Below are 24,939 nucleotides of genomic sequence, written 5' to 3'. Positions count from 1 at the left end.
ATCTTTAGAAAAAAGACAGGTGCAGTAAGGAAGGTTTAATAAAGTAGATTAACCGCTTGCCGACTGCTCACAGTATATTTACTGCGGCAGTCAGCCCCTCACAGGCAGAGTGACGTAGGTCTACGTCGCTCGCTACAGACCCCCCCCGCGCGTGTGACCAGCGGACCTGATGTCCGCCAGTCTTTCGGGGATCGGCGGGGGAGAGGGAGAATGTCAGGCAGCTTGTGTAAACAAGCCACCTGTCATTCTCCTCGGTGTAAAGACACTGATCACTCGGATCTAGTATGTAGATCTGTTGATCAGTGTCCTTACAGCTCAAGCCACAGCCAATCACAGTAGAAAGCACGCCCCTAGGGACACACACAGCCCCTCCCTCCCAAATAAAGTTAACCCCTTCACTACCAGTGTATTTTTACAGTAACAGTGCATATATATAGCACTGATTACTGTAGAAATGTCACTGGTAACCCCAAAAGTGTCAAAAATGTCAGTCAAGGGTCCGATCTGTCCGCCCCAATGTCGCAGTACCGCAAAAAAAAATCGCAGATCGCCGCCATTACACGTTAAAAAAAAAACACCAAAAATGACAGAAATCTTTCCCTTTGTTAGTAAACGCGATAACATTTGCGCAAACCAATCAAAATACGCTTTTTGCGATTTTTTTTTTTTTTTTACCAAACATAGGTAGCATAAAACAAATTGGCCGAAAATTTTAAAAAATTTTGATTTTTACATTTTTTTTGGGGGGAATTTCATATAAAAAAATGTGAAAAATATTGTTATTTTTGCAAAATGTACGCTCTTTTTTTGTTTATAGCGCAAAAAGTAAAAATCGCACAGGTGATCAAATACCACCAAAAGAAAGCTCTGTTTGTGGGGAAAAAAGGACGCCAAATTTGTTTAGATACAGCGTCGCACGACCGCGCAATTGTCTGTTAAAGTCACGCAGTGCAGAATCGCAAAATACCCCCTGGTCGTTTAGCAGGAAAATCCTCCGGGGCTTAAGTGGTTAATGCACACCAATATACTCACAATTGAGCAGGTGAGAAAAGCAACATATAACAGATTATCTTGTTCGTCCGTGAGATAGGTTAGTCCGGGTGTCCCAAGCAGTCTATAGTCCAAACAAATATATCAGCCAAGCGCTCACTCCGAAGGGGAAGACTGGCGTGCTGCTCTCCTCAGGCAGGGAAATCCAAACGGATGCATATAAGAAAGGAAAAGGAGGCGCAAACACTTAGTGCATTACCTGTGGTACTGTTTAAAATAATTTAATAAAATGCTGAATGCATACTCACAAACATGAAGAATTAAAATCGTATTGCAAATTCCCGTCACCCATGTGTTGGACCATGTCCTGGAAATTGCGACCGCTAACGCGTTTCGGGAGTCAAGCTCCCTTCCTCAGAGCTGGTCATGCCATAGCAGATTGAAGTCTATATAGAGAGTAGCTCAATGTTCCTCCACCTCTTCCCATCCCTTGCCCCTCCCTCCCCCCGGAAGGAGGGGGCGGGACCATCCAGTGTCAACAAACTTGCTCTTACTGGGCCTATATGTCTTAGTCCTCGTATCTATGTGGCCTCTAATATTACGTTTCATGCAGCACTTCAAGTGGGGACTATCTTCAAAACCTATAGCCACAACCAGCAGACAACAAAGGGGTCCCCAGAGCTGGGAATGCGATCCAGGAACAGCATCTGGACAACGGGGGGAGGGAGGGGCAAGGGAGGGGAAGAGGTGGAGGAACATTGAGCTACTCTCTATATAGACTTCAATCTGCTATGGCATGACCAGCTCTGAGGAAGGGAGCTTGACTCCCGAAACGCGTTAGTGGGCGCAATTTCCAGGACATGGTCCAACACACGGGTGACGGGGATTTGCAATACGATTTTAATTCTTCATGTTTGTGAGTATGCATTCAGCATTTTATTAAATTATTTTAAACGGTACCACGGGTAATGCACTAGGTGTTTGCGCCTCCTTTTCCTTTCTTATAAGCAGTCTATAGTGCCTGAGGAAGGAGCGCACGCTCCGACAACGTGTCGCCTATGTCATCACGTCCTTACGCCACGACCGAGGAAGTGCCGCTGGATGTCTATCTCTGCGTCCTTAGTTACCAGGAAGTGCCAACATTCATCGGCTACAGTGGAGCACTATAGACTGCTTGGGACACCCGGTCTAACCTATCTCACGGACGGACAAGATAATATGTTATATGTTGCCTTTCTCACCTGCTCAATTGTGAGTATATTGGTGTGCATTAATCTACTTTATTAAACCTTCCTTACTGCACTTAGAGTGGCGTCTGTCTTTTTTCTACAGTATTCCTCAAGTGTTGGCAGAGCAGCCTTCAGTGCCAAGGACTTTGTAAACATATGGACTCAAATATGGACTTTTTCATGTGTATATGTGCATTAGACATTGTTATTGGGTAAGGTAGAAACTGTTGGCTTCCCTCTCCTTTCTTTGCGCCAGTATACAATATTGTTCGTCTTAGATGTTTAGAAGACGTGATCTCATGAGAGCCTATCACTGGAAATGATTTACTAAAGGAGTGGACGTTACAAAGTTAGAGTTCATTTAGTCCAGAATGCCACTGTGTCCACATTATTCATCCAATCACATACAAACAATTATTTGTAATGCCAGGGCCGGTTTTAGACAAAGTGTGGCCCTGGGCAAACCTAAAAGTGGGGCCCCAAATATTTCTATATTCTACCAAAAATATAGGCGCCATATATGGTGATATGCTGCGCGGCACCCAATTGCACCAACCGGCAAGGGAAAGGGAAGAGAGGGGCCGTGTCCTTCCACAGGTACGCTAGGAATCTGTAAGATCGGTGCTATGGGCTCCTGACAGTGACGTGGCCCCTTTGTAAAATCTTTAGACACAAGGAACAAAAGTGCAATAATTTATAAACAAGTGCAATATAAATAATTCACAAACCAAGACCAGTGCATTACAAAAATCATACATAGACAAAACCAGAGCATTACAATAGTAAATTGCCAGGTCTAGGTGGGGTAGGGTTGCTACCTCACCCCTTTAATCCAGGACACATACGAATTACCAGTGGCGGCTGGTGCTCAAAATTTTTTTTGGGGGGGGGCGCAAACAGAAAAATGTAATAGGCATTGCTTTGCGGCAAAAAACGCTGTAAAAAATTGCGTGACTTAACAAACAATCATTAGGTTGGTTCAAGATTGACCAGCGTGTCCCCATTCAATGCACAGTGACCAGCATGTCCCCCATCAATGCACAGTGTCCACAATGCACAGTGACCAGCATGTCCCCATTCAATGCACAGTGACCAGCATGTCCCCCATCAATGCACAGTGACCAGCATGTCCCCATTCAATGCACAGTGACCAGCATGTCCCCCATCAATGCACAGTGACCAGCATGTCCCCCATCAATGCACAGTGACCAGCATGTCCCCATTCAATGCACAGTGTCCAGCATGTCCCCCATCAATGCACAGTGTCTAGCATGTCCCCCATCAATGCACAGTGTCCAGCATGTCCCCCATCAATGCACAGTGTCCAGCATGTCCCCCATCAATTCACAGTGTCCAGCATGTGTGTGTTTTTATCACCCCCAACAGCAAGTATAAACTAAGTGTAAATGTGTACTTTTTTTTGCCAGCAGTGTAAATACCTAAGTCTGACTTGGCATCAGCCTTTTTCAGTCCCCTATACAGCAGAGCTACAGGTGTGGGAGAGACCTGTAAGTGAGAGTGAAACAAAGTGTAAATCTCATGACTGAATGGAAAGAAATACAAATCTTTTACCAAGTGAAGCAGCACTCGTACTGTATATGTAGTTCACCTGTGTGTGTTTAATTTCAATTTAAATGATCATTACACTTTATTGAAGATTCAAAGTGAACACAGCTTCACCTTATTTACTAAACTTTGTGACCATACTCTTTGTAAACTGTACATTGCCCCTTGATAACTGAACAGTCCCTATTCTGTTAGTACTGTAAGTTGACTAAATTGTTCTCAACCCTCGAGAGTACCACATTTTGTCACGTTACAACCAAAAACGTAAATGTGTGGCTGCATTTGTATTCACCCCCCTGGAGTCAATACTTTGTAGAACCACCTTTCGATGCAATTACAGCTGCAAGTCTTTTTTGGGATGTCTCTACCAGCTTTGCACATCTAGAGAGGGAGATTTTTGCCCATTCTTCTTTGTAAAATATCTCAAGCTCTGTCAGATTGGATGGAGAGAGTCTGTGAACAGCAATTTTCAAGTCTTGCCACAGATTCTCAATGTCATTTAGGTCTGGACTTTGACTGGGCCATTCTAACACATGAATATGCTTTGATCCAAATCATTCCATTGTAGCTCTTGCTGTATGTTTAGGTTTGTCATCCTGCTGGAAGGTGAACCTCCGCCCCAGTCTCAAGTCTTTTGCAGACTCTTAACAGGTTTTCTTCTAAGATTGCCCTGTATTTGGCTCCATCCATCTTCCCATCAACTCTGACCAGCTTCCCTGTCCCTGCTGAAGAAAAGCATCACCACAACATGATGCTTCCACCGCCATGTTTCCCGGTGGGGATGGTGTGTTCAGGGTGATGTGCAGTGTTCGTTTTCCACCACATATAGCGTTTTGCTTTTAGGCCAAAAAGTTAAATTGTGGTCTCATCTGAGCAGAGCTCCTTCTTCCACATGTTTGCTGTGTACCCAACATGGCTTCTTGCAAACTGCAAAGGGGACTTCTCAAGGCTTTAACCACTTTACCACCGGAGGATTTTGCTGTCTTTCGTCCAGGCCACTTTTTGTGATTCGGCACTGTGCAACTTTAACTGACAATTGCGCGGTCGTGCAATGCTGTACCCAAACGAAATTTATGTCCTTTTTTTCTCACAAACAGAGCTTTCTTTTGGTGGTATTTGATCACCTGTGCGATTAACAATATTTTTTACATTTTTTTTATATGAAATCCCCCCCCCCAAAAAAAAATGTAAAAATCAAATTTTTTTAAAAATTTTGGCCAATTCGTTTTCTGCTACCCATGTTTGGTAAAAAAAAATCACAATAAGTGTATTTTGATTGGTTTGCGAAAAAGTTATTGCGTTTACTAACTAAGGGAAAGATTTCTGTAATTTTTGGTGGTTTTTTTTAACGCATAATGGCGGCGATCTGCGATTTTTTTGCGGTACTGCGACATTGCAGCGGACAGATCGGACCCTTGACTGACATTTTTGACACTTTTGGGGGTACCAGTGACATTACTGCAGTAATCAGTGCTATAAATATTCACTGTTACTGTAAAAATACACTGGTAGTGAAGGGGTTAATTTTATTGGAGAGGGAGGGGTTAATGTATGCCTGGTGCTTACTGACATGTGTGGGGGGGGGGGGGGTGACTGAGTGACACAGGGACAGATCACATGTTCAGCTATGCTGAACCCTGCAATCTGTCACTCCCTGTCACTTAGGAGATCCGCCCGCTTTGTTTACACAGGCGGGCGGATCTCCAAACTAGATTCCCCGACGATCGGGGAAGAGCAGCAGTGATCGCCACCGCTCCTCCCCTGGCCTGACTCCCGCTGTGACTGAAAACAGCGGGAGCTCGCCTCCTACAGGGGGAGGAGTCCAGCAACGTAGTACTACGTCACTGGACGGAATCGAGCCCCTTTGCCGCAGTACGGTCAACGTGACCGGTCGGCAAGTGGTTAAAGGCAATAAAGGCCAAATTTGTGGAGTGCATGACTAATAGTTGTCCTGTGGACAGATTCTCCCACCTGATCTGTGGATCTCTGCAGCTCCTCCGGAGTTATCATGGGCCTCTTGGTAGGTTTGCAGTTGTGCCATATTCTTTCTATTTTTCAGATGATTGAACAGTGCTCAATGCGATGTTTAAAGCTAGGGATATATTTTTTTTATAACCTAACCCTGCTTTAAACTTCTCTTCAACTTTATCTCTGACCTGTCTGATGTGTTCCTTGGCCTTCATGATGCTGGTTGTTCACTAAGGTGCTCTAACAAACCTCTGAAGGCTTCACGGAACAGCTGTATTTATACTAAGATTCCATTTTACACATGTGGACTCTATTTACCAATTAGGCAATTGGTTCCACTCGATTTTAGTTAGGGGTATCAGAGTAAAGGGGGCTGAATACAGATGCACGCGACACTTTTTAGATATTTATTTGTAAAACATTTTAAAAACGATTAATCATTTTCCTTCCACTTCACAATTATGTGCCAATTTGTGTCGGTCTATCACATAGAATCCCAAATAAAATACATTTACGTTATTGGTTGTAACATGACAAAATGTGGAAAATTTCAAGGGGTATGAATACTTTTTCAAGGCACTGTATCTACTGCCGAACAAACAAAAAAAAAAAAATGTCAGCACCATCTTTAACTGCCATCTTTACCATCTTTTGCTGCAATAATATCAGCGATTCAGAATGTGTTTTAAAAAAATATCAATAGAAAAATGTTTTATCTGAACAATTTTTGTTACAGAGGGGACCTCCCTTACTGTGTTGTTGGATACAATTCTGACCTATGGGGATGCTGCATACTTCTTGGGAAGAATTCTGGATTCTGTATCAGCCAGATTCCCCTGTGTTACACGACAATATAGTTCAGTAGTCCTGGACTTTGCAGGTAAATACAAAATCAGTACTTTACTTGTTGTTTTGTTCTAATATTATAAATTATATTTACATGGGTTATAGAGTTAAAAAATACATAGGTCCATCCAGTTCATTTTTTATGTGTGTGCGTAATTTTTATTCTCTAACAATTCCCATAGCCCTGTATATTCTGCTTCCTGAGGAAGACATCTAAATGTTTCTTGAAGATGTCAACACTGTCAACTAGTACTACTTCCTGGGGGAGGGAGTTCCACATTTTTACCCTTTGCTCAATCTAAGGTGAAACCTTCTTTCTTCTAACCTCAAATTGTGGTTATGTGCCCTTTTCAGGGACCTCCATCCCCCATAGCTATGCTCCTTCATCCCCTATAGCTGGGTTCTTCTAAAACCCATAGCGAGCTCCTCCATAGCTGAGCTCCTCCATAACCAAGTTCCTCCATCCCCCATAGATGAGTTTCTCGATTTCCCATAGCTAAGCTCTTCCTTTCCCCATAGCTGAGGTCCTCTGCCCCCCGTATCCAAGCTATCTACCCCACATTACTGAGCTACTCCATCCTCCATAGCTGAGCTCTTTCATCCCTCATAGCTGAGCTCCTCCATCCCCCATAGCTGAGCTTGTCCATTCCCCATAGCTAAGCTCCTCCATCCCTCATAGATGAGCTCCTCCATTTCCCCCATAGCTGAGCTCCTCCATCCTCCACCGTTTAAGCTCCCCTCTCTTCCACAGCTGAGCTCCTCCATCCCCCATAGCCGAGTTCCATTGTTCCTATAGGTAAGCTTCTCCATCTTCCTTAACCACTTAAGCCCCAGCCCTATTTCGGACACTTTTTGTTCACGCGTTAAAACCAGTATTTTTTCCTAGAAAACAACTTAGAACCCCCAAACATTATATATATTATTTTAGCAAAGACTCTGGAGAATAAAATGTCGGTCATTGCAATAATTTTTGTCACGCGGTATTTGCGAAGCGGTCTATAAAGCGCCATTTTTTTGGAAACATTTTGAAAAATCACATTTCACTGCATTTAAAAAATACTAAACAGTAAAGTTAGCCCATTTTTTTTGTATATTGTGAAAGAACATGTCACGCCGAGTAAATAGATACCCAACATGTTACGGTTTAAAATTGCGCCCCCCCGTGGGATGTCGACAAACTACGGTCAATAGAGATCTCAATCTGCGACGCTTTAAATTTATTTAACGGTTACCAGTTTTGAGGTAGACTGTAGCTTTTTTTTTTAAATTATTGCTCACACTCTGGCGATCGCGGCGATACCTCACATGTGTGGTTTGAACAGCGATTTCATTTGCGGCTCGACTTGCGTATACATTTTTTTTTGTGCGCGAGCTAACGGTGACGGGGCGGCTAAATTTTTATTTTTTTTTTCCCATTTATTTTATTTCTTTTTTTAACTTTATTACAGTTTTTAAAAAAAAAAAAAATCCGATCACTTTTATTGCTGTCACAAGCAATGTAAACATCCCTTGTGACAGCAATATGTCGTGACAGGTACACTTTATGGAGGGATCGAGGGTCTAAAAGACCCTAGACCCCTCCACTACACTTCCCTGTATGCAAAACACCAAAAACGGCGTTTTTGCATACAGCCGATTTTTAAATTTGCCGCCTTTTGCAGCACACTAACCCGGAAGTGACGTCATGGACGCCGCCTCCGGGTTACGTCAACGGAGCCCCGATCGATGCTGTTTCCGGCATTCATCGGGACTCCATCCAGCCGGCGGACGCGCCGGCTGGGTGCTCGGGGCTCCCGGTGGGACGGGAGCCCCGGGCAAAGCCACGGAAGGCGGCGGGAGGGGGGGGGACGTCCCCTCCCGCCCCCCCGGGTACCGATCGAGCGGCTCCCGAGCCGCATCGGTCGGTACCGACGGAAAGCCAACCGTCGGCTTCAAACCACGGTACCGGAATGATGCCTCTAGCTAGAGGCATCATCCCGGTACACTACCGCAAAGTTTGCTGACGTAGACCTACGTCAGTATGCGGTAAGTGGTTAATTGAGCTCTTCCATCGTCTGTATCTAAGCTTCTCTATCTCCCATTGCGGAGTGTCCTCTGTCCCTTATAGCCAAGCTATCTATCCCGCATAGCTGAAATACTCCATTACCCAATTGCTGAGCTCCTCCATTCTCCATAGCTGAGCTTTTCAATCCCCCATAGCTGAGCTCCTCCATCCTCCATAACCAAGCTCCTTCATCCTCCATAGATGAGCTTCCCCATTTCCCATAGCTAAGCTCTTCCTTTCCCCATAGCTGAGGTCTTCTGTCCATCAATAAAAATGAAAAATTCCTTTAAATATCGTGCCTGGGGGGCCCCCTTAATGTGCCTGTAAAGCGACGCATTTGTGCGATGTCTGTAGCCTGCTGCGACTATACTGACATTTCTAAAGGAAAAAGTGTAATTTAAACTTGCTCGTGGCTGTAATGTATTGTCAGGTCCTGGCAACACAGATAAAAAAAAAAAAAAAAAAACACCACGCCATAATTTAAAAAAAAAAAAAAAAACGGCATGGGGTTCCCCCTAAAATCCATACCAGACCCTTATCCGAGCACACAGCCTGGCTGGCCAGGATGGGGGTAGGGGCAAGCGAGCGCCCCCCCCCTGAACAATACCAGGCCACATGCCCTTAACAGGGGAGTTGGTGCTTTGAGGCAGGGGAGCTTTGCCCCCCCACCCCAAAGCACCTTGCCCCCATGTTGATGGGAACAGGGGTCTCTTCCCGACAACCATTGGCTCTGGTTGTGGGAGTCTGCGGGGGGGAGACTTATTGGAATCTGGAAGCCTCCTTTAACAAGGGGGCCCCCAGATCCCGGCTCCCCCGCTATGTGAATGGATATTGGGTTCTTTATTACAAAATAAAAATAAAAAAATAGTGTCCCTCGATGATCAGGTCGCCCGCCCGCTACCAAAAAAAAAAAAAAAGCTCCTGCTTCTTAAGATGTCTCCCGCGCTAATGAGCTGTTTGAGTTTGACAGCTCTTTTATAGGGATCTGATGTCACGAGCACCCCATAATGCACTGCTCAGGTGCAGTGAATAAATTACTGATGTCATGTAATTTATAGGGGGGGATATCCCCTGCCCCAAAGCACCCACCCCACATGTTGAGGGCATGTGGCCTGGTATGGTTAAGGAGGGAGGACGCTCGCTCTCCCCCACCCTCATCCTGGCCAGTCAGGCTGTGTGCTTCGATAAGGGTTTGGTATGGATTTTAGGGGAACCCCATGCAGTTTTATTTTTTTATTTTGGCGCGTGGTTCCCCTTAAAATCCATACCAGACCTGAGGGGCCTGGTATGGACTGGGGGGAGACCCCACAGTGTTTTTTTTTTCAGCAATACTGACATAAACTGATATAAACTGAAGTGCCTATGTGTATGTATGCATATATATATATATATATATATATATATATATATATATATAAAACTTTGTGATATACACTGCACTATCTGATCTCAACAAACTGTAAAAAGCAAAAATCTCCCTCCCTGCCAGCAATGTATTATTAACTATCCTACACTAGCTGCTAAACTCACTACACTCTCCCTGAAGGAATTCCATTTATAAATTACCCGCTGGCCAAGGGATCAAACCCACAACCTCTCAAATGCAAGCCTGGTATTCTACCACCTACGCCACTGTCAAGCCTGCTTAGGCTGAACACACTCTCCCTGCCTAACTAATTCTAGAGATAGAAGTTAGTTAGTTAGGCAGGGATAGTGTGTTCAGCCTAAGCAGGCTTGACGTTGGCGTAGAATACCAGGCTTGCAATTGAGAGGTTGTGGATTTGATTCTCTTGGCCAGTGGGTGATTTATAAGTGGAATTCCTTCAGGGAGAGTGTAGTGAGTTTAACAGCCACCCCTGAGCCATGACTAAAGGCACCTGCCTTTGGTCAATCATGGCACAGATGATTTGATTGGACAAAGCATGGAGGGCAGAGTCTATGCGTTGGCCAATCACATAATGCACTGCCAGTGCGCAGTGCATTATGGATGTGGGAACTTGAAGTTCCGGCGCAGAAACCTATTTGTTCAGCGAACAGGCTGTGTTGGAGTCAAACTTAGGTTTGATTCGAACACGAAGCCCATCCCTACTCATAGCTGAGCTTCTCCATCCCCCAATTGGCTAAGCTCCTCAATTCCACATAGCTGAGCTCTTCCATCCCTCATAGATTAGCTTCTCCATTTCCCCCATAGCTGAGCTTCTGCATCCTCTAAAGCTGAGCTCCTCTCTCTTGCACAGCTGAGCTACTCCACCCCCCCCCCCCCCACGCCCATAGCCGAGTTCCTCTATCCCCATAGGTAAGCTCCTCCATCCTCCATAATTGAGCTCTTCGATGTCCCATATCTAAGCTCCTATATCTCCTATTGCTGAGCATCTCAATTCCCTATAAATGAGCTACTCCATTCCCTTGCAAGTCTTTCTTCGCCAATCATTTTTATAATTTTTGGAGGGCTACAGAACAGTGAGTTAGGATCTCGCTGTCAAGGTCTTACCTTGCCTTTCTGTTGGCAGCCATCTGGGACATGTGCAGACTGCTGTCTCTTATAAACTATGTTTGAATAATCACTTGTCTGCTGCCTGGGTGTTGCTCAATGATGATGTTGCACACCTGACTATATATATATATCACCTGAGGGCTTCTTTCAGATCTTGCCCTTGCATTTGTGCTCCAAGGTTCATCACTGCTATCAGTCCTCTGATCTCTGTGGTTTCTCCGTGCATGATTTGGCTTGGCTGACGACCTTCCTGGCTCTTGATTCCGCATCGGCAGACGACCCCGCATCTGTTGACAATCCAGCTTCAGCAGATTACCCGCTTCTTGACTCGATCTCGGCTTGGATGACTACCTGTTCCTGGATTCGATCCCGGCTTGGATGACTACCCGCTTCCGAACTTGACCCCGGCTGTTCTTGATTTTGCTCCTCTCTCTTGCTGTGCGATTATTATTGTTGCATTTATAAACTGCTTTATTTTACTTGCATCTTCATGTGGTCTGGTTTCCTGGCACCCTGCCAGTATGCAAGGGCCATGAATCCTGACAATGCAGGTGCTCCTATGCTTCCCATGCTGGTTACCAGGCTCGATCAACAAGATCACCTTTTTGGTCAGTTCGTTCAGGCGTTGCAGACGTTACTTGCACGCACAGCACACCTTGCTCCTGGTGCTGCTAGGCTGGTGGTTCCTCCTGTGTTTGCACCCGCTGCTGCTCCTGTTTCCACTCCTTCTCCTGCAGCTGAAGTCACTGCTACCAGAGGGATGACTGGTTCAGCCCCCCTCCCGCAGCACTATGGGGTGAACCGAATCAGTGTTGTGGCTTCCTAAACCAAGTGAGCATTTATTTTGAGATGGTTCCTCAGGCATTCCCTCTGACAGGTCCAAGGTGGGCTTCCTAATTTTGTTGCTCTCGGACAAGGCCTTGGCCTGGGCAAATCCCTTATGGGAGAACGATAATTCCGTGATTCTTGATTACCCAAGTTTTATTGCCTCCTTTTGTAGGGTAGGATGTGCCTGCTCACTCTGCTTCTGCTGCTAAGCTGCTCCTGTTCATTCAACAGGGCATTCGAACCGTTGCCGAGTATGCCTTCGAATTTCGTACCCTGGCAGCAGAGGTTGGCTGGAATAATGAGGCTATGGTGGCTGTCTTCTCTCATGGTCTCTCCGATGCATTGAAGGATGAGATCATGACCAAGGATCTCCCTGATGAGCTTGAGGCTCTCATTTCCTTCCTGATTTTGATTGATACCAGGCTCAGGTAGAGACCATTATTTAAGGAGTACTTGCGGAGGCCTCCTACCAGATTGGCTCCTACGTTTTTTTCCCACCCATTCCTCCCTCACCTCCTACAGATCCTGGGGATGGTGCGTCTGGGGCTGTGAACCCATGCAGCTAGGGTTCACTCGCCTTTCTGAGGCTGAGCGGGCCTTTAGGAGGAGGGAGGGCCGGTGTCTGTATTGTGGCCTTTGTGGACATTTCCTGAAATCTTGTCCTACCCGAATGGGAAACGCTCGCACCTAAGATCCTGTCGGGGGGCAGATCTTAGGTGGAGTTTCCTCATCAACGGTTTCCCGTAAATATAAATCGCTAATTACAGTTGTCCTCTCCTGGGCAGCAGGCTCAGTGGTTACCCAGGCATTGGTAGACTCTGGTGCTGTTTTCTGCTGCAAATTCCATACCCTTGCAGCCCCATGTTGCTCCACTGGTCATTGAGGTGATTGATAGAAGACCCCTGCAACAGGCACAGGTTACCCACAAAACTGTTCCAGTTGAAATGGCAATAGGGGCTGTTCACAGAGAGTCAGCTTGTTTCCAGGTAATATCATTCCCACACTACTCTGTTGTTTCAGGGCACCCTTGGCTTCAGAAACATAATCTGACCTTTGATTGGCAGTCAATTGAGATCCTCTCTAGGTCTCCACAGAGTGGCGGTGTTTGTATTCATGGGCCTGTTTAGGTACTTTGTACCGCCTCAAATTTAGTATTGCATACTGAATATCATGAGTATCAAGATGTATTTGACAATGTGCGTGCTGGTACTCTTCCTCCTCATCGTCAATACGATCATGCCATAGACTTGCAACCTAGTGCCATTTCCCCTAGTGGCAGGGTTCATCCTCTCTCCATTGCAGAGAATAAGGCCATGGATGAGTGCGTGGTGAATGCGCATGCACGAGGGCACATTCTCAAGTCCACTTCTCCAGTGGGTGCCACAATTTTCTTCATAAAGAAGAAGGGGGGTGAGTTGAGACCTTGCATTGATTATAGGAGTCTCAATTGCATCACGGTCAAGAATGCATACCCGATTCCAATGATTACTGAATTGTTTGACTGCCTCAAGGGAGCAACGGTCTTTACCAAGCTTGACCTAAGGGCTGCCTATAACCTTACAAGGATCAAGAAGGGCGATGAGTGGAAGACCGTGTTTAATACCAGAACCGGTCATTATGAATATTTAGTAATGCCCTTTGGCTTGTGGAATGCGCCCGCTGTCTTCCAGGAGTTCATCAATGATGTCTTTCGTGATATGTTGCAGCATTGCTTGGTAGTATATTTGGACGACATCTTGATTTACTCTGACTCCATTGAATCACACTACCTGGGTGTCTGACAGGTGCTGCAACAGTTACGTGAGAATGGGCTTTTCTGTAAGCTTGAGAAATGTGAATTCCACCTGTCTCAGGTTGCCTTCTTGGGCTACATCATTTCTGCTGAGGGGTTCTCTATGGACCCTCAGAAGGTTTTGGCTGTTCTACAGTGGACTCACCCTAGTAGTCTCCGTTCCATTCAGCATTTCCTTGGGTTTGCCAACTACTGTCAGAAATTTATCAGGAACTTTTCCTCTTTGGCCAAACCTATCTCAGATCTGACCAAGAGGGGCAGTAATCCCCACAATTGGATGCCTGCTGCTATCCAGGCTTTCAAGGCCCTCAAGCCTGCTTTCACTTCGGCTCCCATTCTGTCTCATCCTAATCCTGGTTTGCCCTTTGTCCTAGAGGTGGATGCGTCTGAGACAGGAGTAGGCGCCCTCCTGTCTCAGCGTCAGACACCTGATGGACCCTTACTTCCTTGTGCTCCAGGAAGCTGTCCCCAGCTTAATGCAACTACGAGATTGGAGACAGAGTGCTCTTGGCCATTATCCTGGCTCTCAAGGAGTGGCGACACTTGCTCGAAGGTTCTGTGGTTCCAGTTCTCATTCTCACCGATCATAAGAATCTGACTAATCTTTCAGAGGCCAAGAGGCTCACACCCCATCAGGCCAGATGGGACTTATTCTTGTCTCGTTTTAACTATGTGGTCTCCTATTGCCCGGCTCCAAGAATGTTAAAGCTGATGCCTTGTCTCGCCAGTATTCTGAGTTGTCCAGGGAGGACTCCGTGCCGACATCGGTCATACCTTGAGATCATATCCTGGCTGCCATCCGCACCAAGTTAACCTCTCCTTTTGTGGAAAGTGTTGCTCCCACTGAGGGACCTGCTCGCAAATGTTTTGTTCCTGAGGGGTTGCGCATCAGACTGTCAAACTGAAAAGCAAGATGGGATAAATGAGGGTGTGTGAAAAACAGCCGATCCCTAGTTTGAAATACTTACCCACCAGTCTGCTAACAAACCAAGATAAACCTGTCTAACAAATAAGTTAAAAGCAGGAGTTTAGTTAACACATATTTGCAAATGCATGTGGAAGCTGCAAGGCCAGCGACAAGGCATCCTGCGTTCTTGCAGAACCTAACACTAAATAACACTTCTCAACCTGAGTGTATAAGTGCCTTCACAATGGAAGTACATGCTTGCTAATAGATGGATTGGAAACAGATGGGATTGGAGGCGGCCCAATCCTCCCCCACCTGCTCCGATCCACGACTGGCAACGAAAAACACATGGCTGCACAGAAAAGCCATGGGGTGCAAACTAAATGTGATCAGCTGGGAGACACACACTCCCATCCCTTCAACAAAGATGCCAATGGCAAATGGGGACTTTGAGTGAGACACCCGCCTGTAAAGCAAGCGTCTCCATCCCTAGTAAGACTGTTGCACACATACCACAATTCCAAGACTGCTGGTCATCCTGGTAAGAACCAGATGTCCTCGGCTATTTCTTATCAGTTCTGGTGGCCATCTCTCTGCACTGATGTTGCTGCGTATGTGGCTGCTTGTTCGGTCTGTGCCCAGAACAAATCTCTGCGGCACCTTCCCTTGGGCCTACTGCATCCCATTCCCAATGGGGAGCGTCCCTAGTCTCACCTGGACATGGATTTTATTGTGGAACTTCCCGCATCTCGAGGTTACACGGTTATCCTCATGGTTGTCGACCGGTTTTCCAAAATGTGCCACTGTGTTACTTTTAAGCGGCTGCCTACCGCTCAGAAGCTTGCCTCAGTGTTCGCCAGGGAGGTTTTTCGCATACACAGGTTGCCTAAGGAGATTGTCTCAGACTGTGGGAGTCAGTTTGTCTCTAGGTTCTGGCGTGCCTTTTGCTCCCAGTTGGGTATTCGACTTTCCTTCTCCTCTGCCCTTCATCCCAGTCCAATGGTGCCGCTGAACGTTCCAACTAAGCTCTGGATCAATTTTTCCTTTTTTCCCGGAACTCTGCCGTCAACTCATCCTCCGGAATGTCTCCATTCATGGCCAATTATGGGTTCCAACCGGCTGTGTTGCCCGAGTTGTTCTCGCCACAGGACATTCTGGCTGTGGAGGATCACCTTCATGTCCTCCATTCCTCTCGGGTGCAGATTCAAGAGTCTTTACGGGTCTCTGCACAGCGTCAGAAGCTCCCGGCAGACCGGAGACATTTATCTGCTCCTTTCTTACCAGGTCGGGGAGGTGATGTGGTTGTCTGCCCGTAATCTCAACTTCAGGGTGCCCACCCCTAAACTGGCACCTTATATTGTTGGTCCTTTTCGCATCCTCCGTAAGGTGAATCCGGTGGACTATGCCCTTGATCTTCCTCCTGGCATGCGTATCTCCAATGTCTTTCATGTGTCACTTTTGAAGCCACTGGTTTGCAATCGCTATACTTTTTCACTTCCTGTGGGTAATCATAAGGAGTATAAGGTTAGCAACATCTTGAATTCTTGTCTGTTCCGAGGTCAGGTTCAATACCTGGTTCACTGGAAGAGCTATGGTCCTGAGGAGCGCTCCACGCTTTCCATGTTTGCTTTCCTCGGAAACCGTTTTTTGCTTCACAGAGGAGGGGCAGTTGAGGAGAGGGTACTGTCAAGGTCTTACCTTGCCTTTCTGTTGGCAGCCATCCTGGACATGTGCAGACTGCTGTCTCTTATAAGCTCTGTTTGCATCATCACTTGTCTGCTGTCTGGGTGACACTCAGTGATGATGTTGCACACCTGTCTATACATATATCACCTGATGGCTTTCAGACCTTGCTTTTGCGATGAGGCTCCAATGTGCAACACTGCTAGCAGTCCTTTGATCTCTGTGGTTTTTCTATGCATGATTTGGCTTGGCTGACGAACTTCCTGGCTCTTGATTCCACATCGGCAGATGACCCTGCATCGATTGACGACCCGGCTTCTGGACTTGATCTCGGCTTGGATGACTACCCATTCCTGGACTCAAACTTGACCCAGGCTGTTCTAGATTTTGCTCCTCTCTCTTGCTGTGCGGTTATTATTGTTGCATTTATAAACTGCTTTATTTTACTTGCATCTTTGTGTGGTCTGGTTTTCTTGCGCCCTCTAGTTGTCTCTGGATAAAAGACTTGTGTTTCAACTCAGTCATGATCACATTCTCCCCAAACAGACCCTCTAGCTGTGCCATGATTAATTCTAAGCTAGAACATGCATCCTATGGTTGCAGCATGACCACTTGGGGGGCAACATCCACCAAAGAATTAATAGCCAATTCTGCAATCAGCTGGGTAGGTACCTGGTAGAGGCCTTCTGGAGATGAGCAGCATTCCTCAATATCCCAGGGCAATTTGGACACCAGGGCCAATGTCACTCCTAATGACACCATGATGACCCCTGTTCCCCTGTCAATGCCAGCCGCTGAGTTGGGGCGTATCCTGCTGACTCCAAGTGTAGGTGAGGTCCAATCATAGGGTAACTGAAGCGGAGAGTAGGCACATGAAGACCAAGGATCATAATGAAGTGTATTAATGTGAAAGATCCAACAAGGTAGTAACAGAGTCTATGTGGCACAACTAAACAGCACTTACATAGAAATGTGCAGGAGATGCTTGAAGCTATTTATAGTGCTGACAGCATCTGACAGAGGAGGCAGCTGGAAATCAGGCTTGCAACAAGGCATCTAGATACAGAAAGGCTCCTGTCTGTGGCACTGGTGAGCAGTCCCTATTCTGTTCCTCCAACACTGGAACCTCTCCCTATGCTAGGCACATGCATGCAAACTGAAGGGGAACAGTGCATTTTTTTGAACACACTAAAGATGGCTGCTGAGGTCATTTAACACAGCAGCATCCAATTGGACAGCTGCTTTCCTCATGACGCCAACGGAGGCCACAGAGGAACATAAGTTCCCCCTTGTTCTCTGCTCTATCTGCATGGTGGCCGCAGAACAGTGCCACTTATGTAGGGAGGCTAAACGATACCTACATACAAGTAAACACTGAAACTAAGCTAATGGTTCCCACCTCTATATCATTAATAAAACACTGAAACATTATTTTTTTCATTCTTGGAGAGATTATTTCAATGGTATCTGTCTGCAATTACATTTATGCTGATAATTAAGATGCATTTTTTTTTTCTTTGTGAATGTCCAGAATGCATTCCAGCCCATTACAAGGGTACATTTTCAATGGGATTTTGAGCATCAAGCTATTCCAGGAGGTACTGGGGAGGCACGGTTAGGTCACTCATAGGCCCCGTTCACACTGGGGTGACACTACTTCCCGGGGCGACCTCACAGGTCACGGTGCGCAGCTCGCACCGCGACCTCGGAGCGGCCGGCACGGACTTCATAACATTGAAGTCTATGCAGGTCGCTCCGGGTCGCCCCAAAGAAGCTCCGGACCCTTTTTCTAAGTCGGAGCGACTTGTGTCGCTCCTATTAGAATGGGTCCGCAGCTTCTCTGTGGAAGGCTGGTCGCCTGACAGGTCGCCCCAGTGTGAATGGAGGCATACCTTCTGGAATCATTGGAAGACAGGGCAGAAGTATGTTTCTTTTTTTTGCAAAATATTTATTTTTTAATCACCACTGCAGGCAATTTGACCTTGGTGGGTGGGGGACTTTCAGTAGAGTAGGCCTTCCATTTCCATAGGTCTGCTTTGAAAAAGACCTGTGAAAAAAAAAATAGCAGCTATCAACATTTAGAAAATATGCCCTGTGCAAAAAATACATGCAGCCAGTATCACTGTAGTGCATGCGGACAGGTTGCAAAGAGTCCCCCTACCCTCAGTTCTTTAAAGCCTCGCACTCATTGGGGCCTCGCAGCCGCCTGATTTGCCTGAAGGAGGAAGGGGAGACACCAGCATCGGGAAGGATGGCGCTGGCTGCGGATGTGCGGGACCAAACTTCTCACGCCGGGACTCTGCACTAACATTGACTTGACTGACCCCCGCCCCCCCCCTTAGCTGCAAGAAGGGAGAACCGAGCCCGAGGTGAGTCACTGTCCCTCGGCCGCTCTGCACATGACAGGAGAGAAAGCCAGGGACCAATGAGCTGCAGGCTGCGGGGTTAACTGGTAGGTGAAGCCCCGCCCTCCACGTGTGTTGTGCTTTCACCCGGCAAAGCAATACAGATGCTAGTTGTGATGGCGATCTGACGAGTTCAGGGATTATGGTGAGTCTAATAAAAGGATTATTGCACACTGACACAAGACTGCTCTGTCCATCGCAAGCCCCTGCATGCAAACAACTCCTCTTCTATGTGACCAGACCGACTCCTGGAGCCCACACACACCGGCATCACATGTTATCCTGATCACACACAGGAGTGCAGAACAAAAAGCCTTCTTCTGTCTGCTCTCCCCCATCCATCCCTCTCTCCCATCCATCCCTCTCTCCCATCCATCCCTATTTCCCATCCCTCTCTCCCATCCATCCCTCTCTCCCATCCATCCCTATTTCCCATCCCTCTCTCCCATCCATCCCTCTCTCCCATCCATCCCTCTCTCCCATCCATCCCTATTTCCCATCCCTCTCTCCCATCCATCCCTCTCTCCCATCCATCCCTCTCTCCCATCCATCCCTATTTCCCATCCCTCTCTCTCATCCATCCCTCTCCCTCTCTCTCATCCCTCTCTCATCCCTCTCTCATCCCTCTCCCTCTCTCTCATCCCTCTCCCTCTCTCTCATCCCTCTCCCTCTCTCTCATCCCTCTCTCATCCCTCTCCCTCTCCCTCTCTCTCATCCCTCTCCCTCTCTCTCATCCCTCTCTCATCCCTCTCCCTCTCTCTCATCCCTCTCCCTCTCTCTTATCCCTCTCCCTCTCTCTCATCCCTCTCCCTCTCTCTCATCCCTCTCCCTCTCTCTCATCCCTCTCTCATCCCTCTCCCTCTCCCTCTCTCTCATCCCTCTCCCTCTCTCTCATCCCTCTCTCATCCCTCTCCCTCTCTCTCATCCCTCTCCCTCTCTCTCATCCCTCTCACTCTCTCTCATCCCTCTCCCTCTCTCTCATCCCTCTCTCATCCCTCTCCCTCTCTCTCATCCCTCTCCCTCTCTCTCATCCCTCTCCCTCTCTCTCATCCCTCTCTCATCCCTCTCCCTCTCTCTCATCCCTCTCCCTCTCTCTCATCCCTCTCTCCCATCCCTCTCTCATCCCTCTCTCTCTCTCTCATTCCTCTCTCTCTCATCCCAGGTATAGGAAGTAAGTGACAATCACTATACAGAGGGAGCTTGTGTTGCAGTGCATGTCCTGGCAGGATATGATCAAATGACAAAGCTGGACTGGCCATGGGTGAATTGCCATCAGTTCATTGTACACTGTTGAGTGCAATGTATTATAAAATTGAATTGCTTGAATTATTTTGCCATTATGGGCGTGAGTAGGGCCTCATGTCTAAGTTTTGCCTAAGGCCTCACAAAGCCTAGAGCCGCCTCTGCTTAGTAATGGTTTACATTTTCTTTAGGAGACCTGTCAGTCCCTAGAAGCCCTACATTTATCTTTCCCTGTGCAGCTTATCAGCAGCACTCCTTATGCTTTTTCTATCAGAGCTACAGCACATTGTGAATATGGTTGCTGGGAATCCACAATTTTATAGTGAGGGGATTGGTTTGTCCAAAAAATCCCTATTGGATATTGTAGGCAAATTGACCTATGTTCAAAGGCCATGAACTGCACGAATTCATGCATTCATTTGTTAGGAAAGTATACTGAAAAGACGCAGGACATAGGATGTACCATGACCCCCTGGTAACAGCAAATTTGAACCTCTTCCATAGCCAGATGAACATAATAAAACCAAGGTTACAAAGTTCAGCAGTGTATAAAGGGTGCAGTAATTAAAGCCTCGTACACACGCACCGATTGTTGGCCGACCGATCGGCCGCCTTTTGTCCAGTGTTGTTGTGTTGGTTGAAATGTGCTCTAGACTGCACAGGAATTTTTTCGGCCAACAACAACCAACTTCAGAAGTGATGTCATGTGATGGTTGACTTTCCGTGTGTTTTTTCTTCTCTGAGCATGCCCAGTCTTGCTCATCTGATTTTTGTCTGCCGAAATCTGTACTGACTGATGAACAATCGGCCGTTCCGTTGACGGCCAACAAAAATTTTATAGCATGCACACCAGATTTTGTTCGGCCGCAAAGTCGCAGTCGGTTGTCGGAAGCATCATACTAACAAGCCGACAATCGGCCGATCGGACGTTGGCCGAAAATTTACGGCCAACAATCGGTGCGTGTGTACGAGGCTTAAGATTATAAAATGTACAACATTCCACTTTGAATCCTTATTTGGGATGATCAAATCCCTAATAGGGATGAGCTTTGCGTTCGAGTTGAACGCACATTCGACTCGAACATTGGCTGTTCACTCGTTCGTCGAATGACGAACAAATGTGCTTCTTCGCTGGAAATTCGAGAACCCGCATCCATAATGCACTGCGTGCGCTTGGCTCGTACAGTGCGTTATGTGATTGGCCAAAGCTTGCACCCTGACCTCCATGCTTTGGCCAATCAAATCATCTCTGCCATGATTGGACAAAGGCAGGCTGCCTTTAGCCAATCATGGCTCAGGGGCTAAGTACACGCCCCACACTATATAAAGGCTGTTCACACATCCACAGCATGTAGTGTGACTGTGTGGGCGTCGAGATAGCAAGTGATTGAGACAGGGAGAGAACAGTCTTTTGCGGTTTGTCAGATAGTGCAGTGTAGTCTAGAGACATTGCTAGCAGTGAGTTAGGTAGGGAGAGGCATGTGTTTTTCAGGCAGGGACAGGATCGTGTTTGAGGCAGGGGGAGGAGAGTTATTTGCAGTTTATCAGACAGTACAGTGTAGTCTAATTAGAGACATTGCTAGTAGTGAGTTAGGCAGGGAGAGAGATTTGTGCTTTTTACAGCTTAAGAGATCAGATAGTGAAGTATATTCAGTAATGCAGTATATACCATAGACCATATACCATACATTGATCTCTATCTATATATAGGGCAATTGATTAGCTATCAGGCCATTGAGTATCTATCAGTCAGTTCCGTATACCCTATATTGATCTCTATATATCTATCTATATATATATATATATATATATATATATATATTTATATATATATAAAAATAGTAACTGTGGCGCTAAACCCTATTTATAAGTCCCAAATATATGTGAGAAAAGCAGTCCATATAAATCCGTCCCCACACTTGAGAAGAAATTCCAGAGTAGAAAAACCACCACCAGAAAGCACTCCAGCACCAATACTCCTTACCAGATGTAGTTGATCTCCATGACAGAGATCAAATGCGCATAACCGGTAAATAACAGAAGGCTTCCCCCAATGCTGTCCAATAGGCTCACAGAATGGTGTGGTATGCGGAAAAAAAAAGAGGACATCACATAGCGCAGACTGCTTTTTAAGCTTTATTCCTACTCACATATTAGGTAACTTACAGGAAGAAAGAAGACATCTCGCATTTGTGACAATTGGCAGAGACCTCCCCGATGTTCCTGGGTGTCTTGACCACGGACCACCGAAACGATGGCCGCTCTGTCTCCTCCACGCTTGCGACACGCGTCACCTAGCACACCACCCGACGTACGTTTCGTCGTAATAGACGTCGTCATGGGGTCATGTCCTCTTTTTTTTTCCGCATACCACACCATTCTGTGAGCCTATTGGACAGCATTGGGGGAAGCCTTCTGTTATTTACCGGTTATGCGCATTTGATCTCTGTCATGGAGATCAACTACATCTGGTAAGGAGTATTGGTGCTGGAGTGCTTTCTGGTGGTGGTTTTTCTACTCTGGAATTTCTTCTCAAGTGTGGAGACGGATTTATATGGACTGCTTTTCTCACATATATTTGGGACTTTAATAAATAGGGTTTAGCGCCACAATTACTATTTTTATCCTTTTTTAATCTGCCACATTCCGGATTAGTGTGGCTGCTTTACCCTCAAGTGTTTTGCATGTTTATTTGCTGATTTTATATTGTTCATTTATGTTTCCTTGAGCGCAGCAATAGTGTATGTTTTATATATATATATATATATATATATATATATATAGGGCAATTGATTAGATATCAGGCCATTGAGTATCTATCGGTCAGTTCCGTATACCCTATATTGATCTCTATCTATATATAGGGCAATCAATTAGCTATCAGGCCATTGAGTATATATCAGTCAGTTCTGTATACCCTATATTGATCTCTCTCTATATATAGGGCAATTGATTAGATATCAGGCCATTGAGTATCTATCAGTCAGTTCCGTATACCCTATATTGATCTCTCTCTATATATAGGGCAATATTAGATATCAGGCCATGGAGTATCTATCGGTCAGTTCCGTATACCCTATATTGATCTCTATATATCTATAGGGCAATTTATTAAATATCAGGCCATTGAGTATCTATTGGTCAGTTCCGTATAGACTATAGTGATCTCTATCTATATATGAGGAAATTGATTAGATATCAGGCCATTGAGTATCTATCGGTCAGTTCAGTATACCCTATAGTGATCTCTATCTATATATAGGACAATTGATTAGATATCAGGCCACTGATTATCTATCGGCTAGTTCAGTATACCTTATATTGCTCTCTCTCTAAATATAGGGCAATTGATTAGATATCAGGCCTTTGAGTATCTATCAGCCAGTTCTGTATACCTTATATTGATCTCTATCTATATATAGGGCAATGTTTTAGATATCAGGCCATTGAGTACCTATCAGTCAGTTCCGTATAGACTATAGTGATCTCTATTTATATATGAGGCAATTGATTAGATATCAGGCCATTGAGTATCTATCGGTCAGTTCCATATGCCCTATAGTGATTTATATCTATATGTATAGGGCAATTGATTAGATATCAAGCCATTGAGTATCTATCGGTCATTTCAGTACATATTAGCAGTGCAAGCAGCCTCTGTGTCCGCAGTGAAAATTGGTGGTCACAGTCAACATGGTGCATTCTCTGCAGGCGGGCCACGCCTGTCCTTTATTTCTGGTGCTGCCTGCCTTATTCAGCCACAACATGTAGAAGAGTTGGTGGAGTGGATAAAATATCTGCCCTAATCCTCCTTGTCCTCTGACACCCACGCTCACAGTAGTTTGCCTTCCACCACAGCTGCCAAAGCGGCCCATTCCACAAACTCCTCCACAGCCACTCCTTCTGTCGCCCCATCATCATGCATGGAGGAGTCACCTGAACTATTCGATCATAGTGTCAGTGACATGCTGCTGCAAGTACATGGGATTTCAAATTTGTATGGAATTCTTACCAGCAGGTCCTGTTCCTGTGCCCAGCAAAAGTAACTGTGAGGGGTTGGTTACAGTGTTCAGGCACCACCAACAGCAAAGGCCACATTTTTGGCACCTGTATGACAAGTACATGGGATTTCAAATTTGTATGGAATTCTTACCAGCAGGTACCGTTCCTGCGCCCAGCAAGAGTAACTGTGAGGGGTTACTTAGTTCAGGCACCACCAACACCAAAGGCCGAGTTTCAGTTCCTGCCGATACTAACCTTCCAGGTCCCCATCACTCCAGCAGCTTTGCATAGCGGACACCCAACCTTGGCCAGATCAGATGACAGCACAGCGCCCCACTAGATCACTGATTAGAACACATACAACACTTGATCTTTGCCAATTTCAAATTGGTATGGAGTTTTTACCAGCAGAGTAGCTGTGATGGGTTGCGGTGTTCAGGTACCCCCAACAACCAAGGCCCAATTTTTCTGCACCTGTATGACAAGTACATGTGATTTCAAATTTGTATGGAATTTTTACCAGCAGGGCTTGTTCCTGCGCCCAACAAGAGTAACTGCGAGGGGTTGTGGTGTTCAGGCACCACCAACAACCAAGGCCCAATTTTTCTGCACCTGTGTGACAAGTACATGTGATTTCAAATTTGTATGGAATATTTACCAGCAGGGTCCGTTCCTGTGCCCAGCAAGAGTAACTGTGAGGGGTTGCGGTGTTCAGGCACCACCAACAACCAAGGCCCAATTTTTCTGCACCTGTATGACAAGTTCATGCGATTTGAAATTTGTATGTGTATTTGTATATGACATTTTTTCCTTTAGAAATGTCATTATTGCTGCAGCAGGCTACATACACCGTACAGATGCACTACTTTACAGACACATTCAGGGGACCCCCCCAGGCATGATATTTGAAGGAATTTTTCATTTTTATAGTTTCACTTTAAGC

General features: G+C 46.0%; 1 protein-coding gene across 1 annotated transcript in view; it reads left to right on the top strand.

Moving 5' to 3' along the window:
* LOC309558456 (uromodulin-like) overlaps window positions 1–24,939 on the top strand; it is a gene marked incomplete at its 3' end in the record, with an annotated part of 410,722 nt that overhangs the window by 14,259 nt on the left and 371,524 nt on the right. Inside the window, exon 3 of the mRNA XM_082261528.1 lies at window positions 6,490–6,633. Within this exon, the coding sequence (XP_082117654.1) occupies window positions 6,490–6,633 (144 nt within the window). The remainder of the gene's footprint in view (window positions 1–6,489; window positions 6,634–24,939) is intronic.

The sequence above is a fragment of the Pelophylax lessonae genome (genome assembly GCF_965119305.1).
Source record: "Pelophylax lessonae genome assembly, chromosome: 6".
In the NCBI taxonomy this organism is placed as follows: domain Eukaryota; kingdom Metazoa; phylum Chordata; class Amphibia; order Anura; family Ranidae; genus Pelophylax; species Pelophylax lessonae.
The sequence above is the reverse complement of the archived record's forward strand: the minus strand, read 5'-3'. Positions and strand labels throughout refer to the sequence as shown.